Genomic DNA, 3,590 nt, shown 5'->3' with positions numbered 1-3,590 from the left:
CAAAATTGACAATTAGCTCAAGCGATCCATCGGTGAAAACAGACATATTACTCTGGACTAATCTGTCTAAAAGTTCCTGTAATTGTGACACTGTCCCCTCTCCATAACGCACGCTCATTGAGACATCGTCTTGCAAACGATCAGCACGCAGATTAACTTGGATAACGTCATTTGGTTGGACATCAGCTCTGTGAATCATGCTTGAAATCCTATCGCGAAAACCATTTGTGACATTCAAATAAAATTCACGAAAATTGGGAATTGCAGATGGTGGTGGAAAGCGAAGGAAAGAGCGAATCTCAACATTATTAAATCTTTCACGGTTTGTGACATGCATGTCATCACTAGTGCAAGGTGCTGGAACATTAACAGCCGCACTATTTGTGTTGTTTATCCCCATAGATGTGGATTGACCCTCATTACTCTGATTGATGACGCTCTCTGTCTGTTCACCCTCGCCCCCACCCCCCACCTGATGGCCTCTTTCCAGAATGTTGAGTGCATCACAACACTGACTGTCTGATGGAGACCATGGGTCATCTATTTGACTGTTGAGTGCATCACAACACTGACTGTCTGATGGAGACCACGGGTCATCTATTTGACTGTTGAGTGCATCACAACACTGACTGTCTGATGGAGACCAAGGTCCTGAGTCAACATTGCTTTGCGATACGGGCGAAGGAACGGGGGAGGGGTATCTGTACATTTGGAGTAAGGAAATTAGCTCATCAGGGGATGGAAGAAAAACTTCTCCCCCTCTTTCAGGTGAATCATGCCGAGCCTGAATTGGGCTATTTTGGGGAGAAGGCTGATTAGCCCGGCCTTCAGATCTTTGACAGTTGATCTCTGAGATCAACTGGAGAAGATGCTCTCTAATTTCAGGGGAATTGTTGTGATCTGATTCCGCACTGCTATGCGGAACGGGGGAGGGGTATCTGTACATTTGGAGCAAGGAAATTAGCTCATCAGGGGATGGAAGAAAAACTTCTCCCCCTCTTTCAGGTGAATCATGCTGAGGCAGAATTGGACTGTTTCGGGGAGAACCCTGATTAGCCCCGCCTTCGGATCTTTCTCGGTTTATCTCAGAGATCAAGTGGAGGAGATGCTCTCTAATTTCAGGGGAATTGTTGTGATCTGGTTCAGCCATTTGTCTTTATCACCCGATCAAAAATTAGTCTTCAAATTGCAACCTGCGATGGACTCTTTGTGGCAGTGTTCTTTGTTCACGAGTGGCACGTCTAGCGTTAGCTGAATATGAATTGACAGAATGCCTGCGTCTAACGTTCTGTCTAAGTTGATTATATATATTCTCAATCATGCGGCGATTTAAACATGCTATATCATACATGTATCTTCTGAACACTTGTTCGACAATTAGCACAGAGGTGTTGAAATCCACTGTTTCAATTCCATCATTGTCTGAGACTATATCCCTCTGATTTAGAGCTTGCATGTCAACATATTCACTTTCACTATCTGGAAAATAATGAAATCTTTCCTGGTTGTAGACTCCAGCGTCAGATGTCTCCTCCTGTCCCGTTTCTTGTCCCACATCGGACTCTGCTGTGTTTTCCTCGAATTCTGTGTCGTTTTCTCCCTCTGTCACATCCAGCGTTGAGGGGGTCAGTGGCGCAATCCCTATAACAGAGCAGACTCTGTTATTCATCAACATTTACACAGTACATACAGAGATAATTGTTGACATAAATATGAATTCATTAAAACCGACACACATTTGTTTAACTTACCGTGACTTGAGTTTGGACTTGTAAACCCCACAATAAAATGCAGTGGGTTTTGGACCGGCGGTGTTAAAGTGTTTTCCACGAATCCCGAAGTCTGTCCCCAAACTCCCCCGTCTATCGTAGAGCGATCGCCCTCTGCAAATCCTGTGTCAGAGAGGATCTTGTTAGTCATCAGCATTTACACAAAACATAAAGAGCTAATTCCCGACATCATCCTGTATTAAACTAAACCTACACACGATTGTTTACCTTGTGCCTGGTTTTGAGGCGTTATAAAGTCCACATTAAATCCCTGCATTGGGTTTTGGACCGGTGACACTAGGGCCACTGGTGGCGGTGAAGTCAGATCGATCACTGGAAATCAAACATACTCAATTTATTTTATTTTCCCCAATATATATTATATAATCAACATCCTGGCTCTCTCTCTCTCTCTCTCTCTCTCCCTCTCTCTCTCTCTCTCAGAGGTAGAGAGACATGCGCACTCACACACACACACACACACACACACACACACACACACACACACACACGCAGACAGGCAGACAGGCACGCACGCACACAGGCACGCACACACACAGGCACGCACACACACGCACCCTGAGAAACATAAACCTCTAAAAGAAATTTCTTTCAGCTACATGATTTGAAAACGTACCTTCAATTGGTGAAGATGCAGCTCTCCTGTAAGTAGAAAAAAAAATTTACCTTTCAGGCTAAACACCCTAGATAAATTATATACAATATGAAACTTACGTACATGCAACAGCCCATGTCAATGTCCGATGTCTTGTAGTCGTCTCCAGGCTCTGTGTTCAAACTCTCTGTCTTGACGTTGTTCGCTGATTTTTGCGAGTGATCTGGAAACCTACCGTCGACACCTGCCTTTTATACCATTTTATACAATAGGGGAGGAATGTTTAAGTGCCAGATATGTTTTTTAAAGCCTCAATCACATTGTCTTTTTTATACAAACCATGAGGCCCCTAGTATTGATTAGAGCTAGCTAAAAAAGACCCCGCCACGGATCAGTCCAAAGAAACCCCCATCTACTATAAAAATGGTATTAAAATGATCTCATGTGAACCATGGGCCCCCGCTATTGACACGGGAGCCATGAGGCCCCCGCTATTGATTATAGTTACCTAAAAAACACCCCCATGAGATATGTTTTTTAAAACTACAAGCACATTGTCTTCTCCCGTGGGAAAACGAGACACCCTATTGATATTATATATTTCACACACCCGAGACAGCACCCCACCATTCTTTCTTTTTGCTTGAGAGACCCCCATAGATCACGCCCAGGAAATCCCCATCTACTACAAAAATGCCGCGAGTATTAAAATGATCTCATGTGAACCACGGGGCCCAACCTAATGATCATAGTTACCAGAAAACACCCCCATCAGATATGTTTCTTCATCGCCCCAAGCAGATCCTGTTCCCCAGGAAACATGAGACCCCCACCATTCTTTCTGCTTGAGAGACTCCATACACTAAACCCAGAATGCCCCCACATACCCCCTCCCCTTCCCTCCACAGCCAGTGAGAGGTGTCTCCCACAAAAATGGCGCGAGTATTAAAACGATCTCATGTGAACCATGGGCCCCTGCTATTGACACGGGAGCCATGAGGCCCCCGCTATTGATTATAGTTTCCTAAAAAACACCCCCATCAGATATGTTTTTTAAAACCACAAGCACATTGTCTTCTCCCGTGGGAAGTCGAGGCCCACCTTATTCATAATATATACCGCACACACCCACACACTCAAGAGTCACACACACACACACACACACACACACACACACACACACACATCAGCCCCCAAGAATCTCG

The 3,590-nt window shown here is 44.6% G+C and overlaps 1 protein-coding gene across 2 annotated transcripts; it reads right to left on the bottom strand.

Annotated features, from left to right (window-relative positions):
- Positions 1-550: 550 nt before the first annotated feature.
- Positions 551-3,225, bottom strand: LOC129180244 (uncharacterized). 2 transcript variants are annotated; one of them, XR_008570120.1, is made up of 5 exons: positions 2,505-3,225; positions 2,407-2,432; positions 1,998-2,102; positions 1,752-1,892; positions 551-1,641 (listed from the first exon to the last, which is right to left on the bottom strand). XR_008570120.1 is itself a non-coding variant. In XM_054774511.1 (5 exons), exons 1-5 carry the CDS (start codon positions 2,520-2,522, stop codon positions 1,175-1,177), a joined length of 753 nt encoding a protein of 250 aa, XP_054630486.1. In that variant the 5' UTR covers positions 2,523-3,219; the 3' UTR covers positions 551-1,174. The 2 variants fall into 2 exon arrangements, 1 of the variants encoding a protein (XP_054630486.1); XM_054774511.1 differs by having other exon boundaries at positions 2,509-3,219.
- Between the last annotated feature and the right edge of the window lie 365 nt (positions 3,226-3,590).

This window comes from Dunckerocampus dactyliophorus, chromosome 4 (assembly GCF_027744805.1).
Source record: "Dunckerocampus dactyliophorus isolate RoL2022-P2 chromosome 4, RoL_Ddac_1.1, whole genome shotgun sequence".
In the NCBI taxonomy this organism is placed as follows: Eukaryota; Metazoa; Chordata; class Actinopteri; order Syngnathiformes; family Syngnathidae; genus Dunckerocampus; species Dunckerocampus dactyliophorus.
The sequence above is the reverse complement of the archived record's forward strand: the minus strand, read 5'-3'. Positions and strand labels throughout refer to the sequence as shown.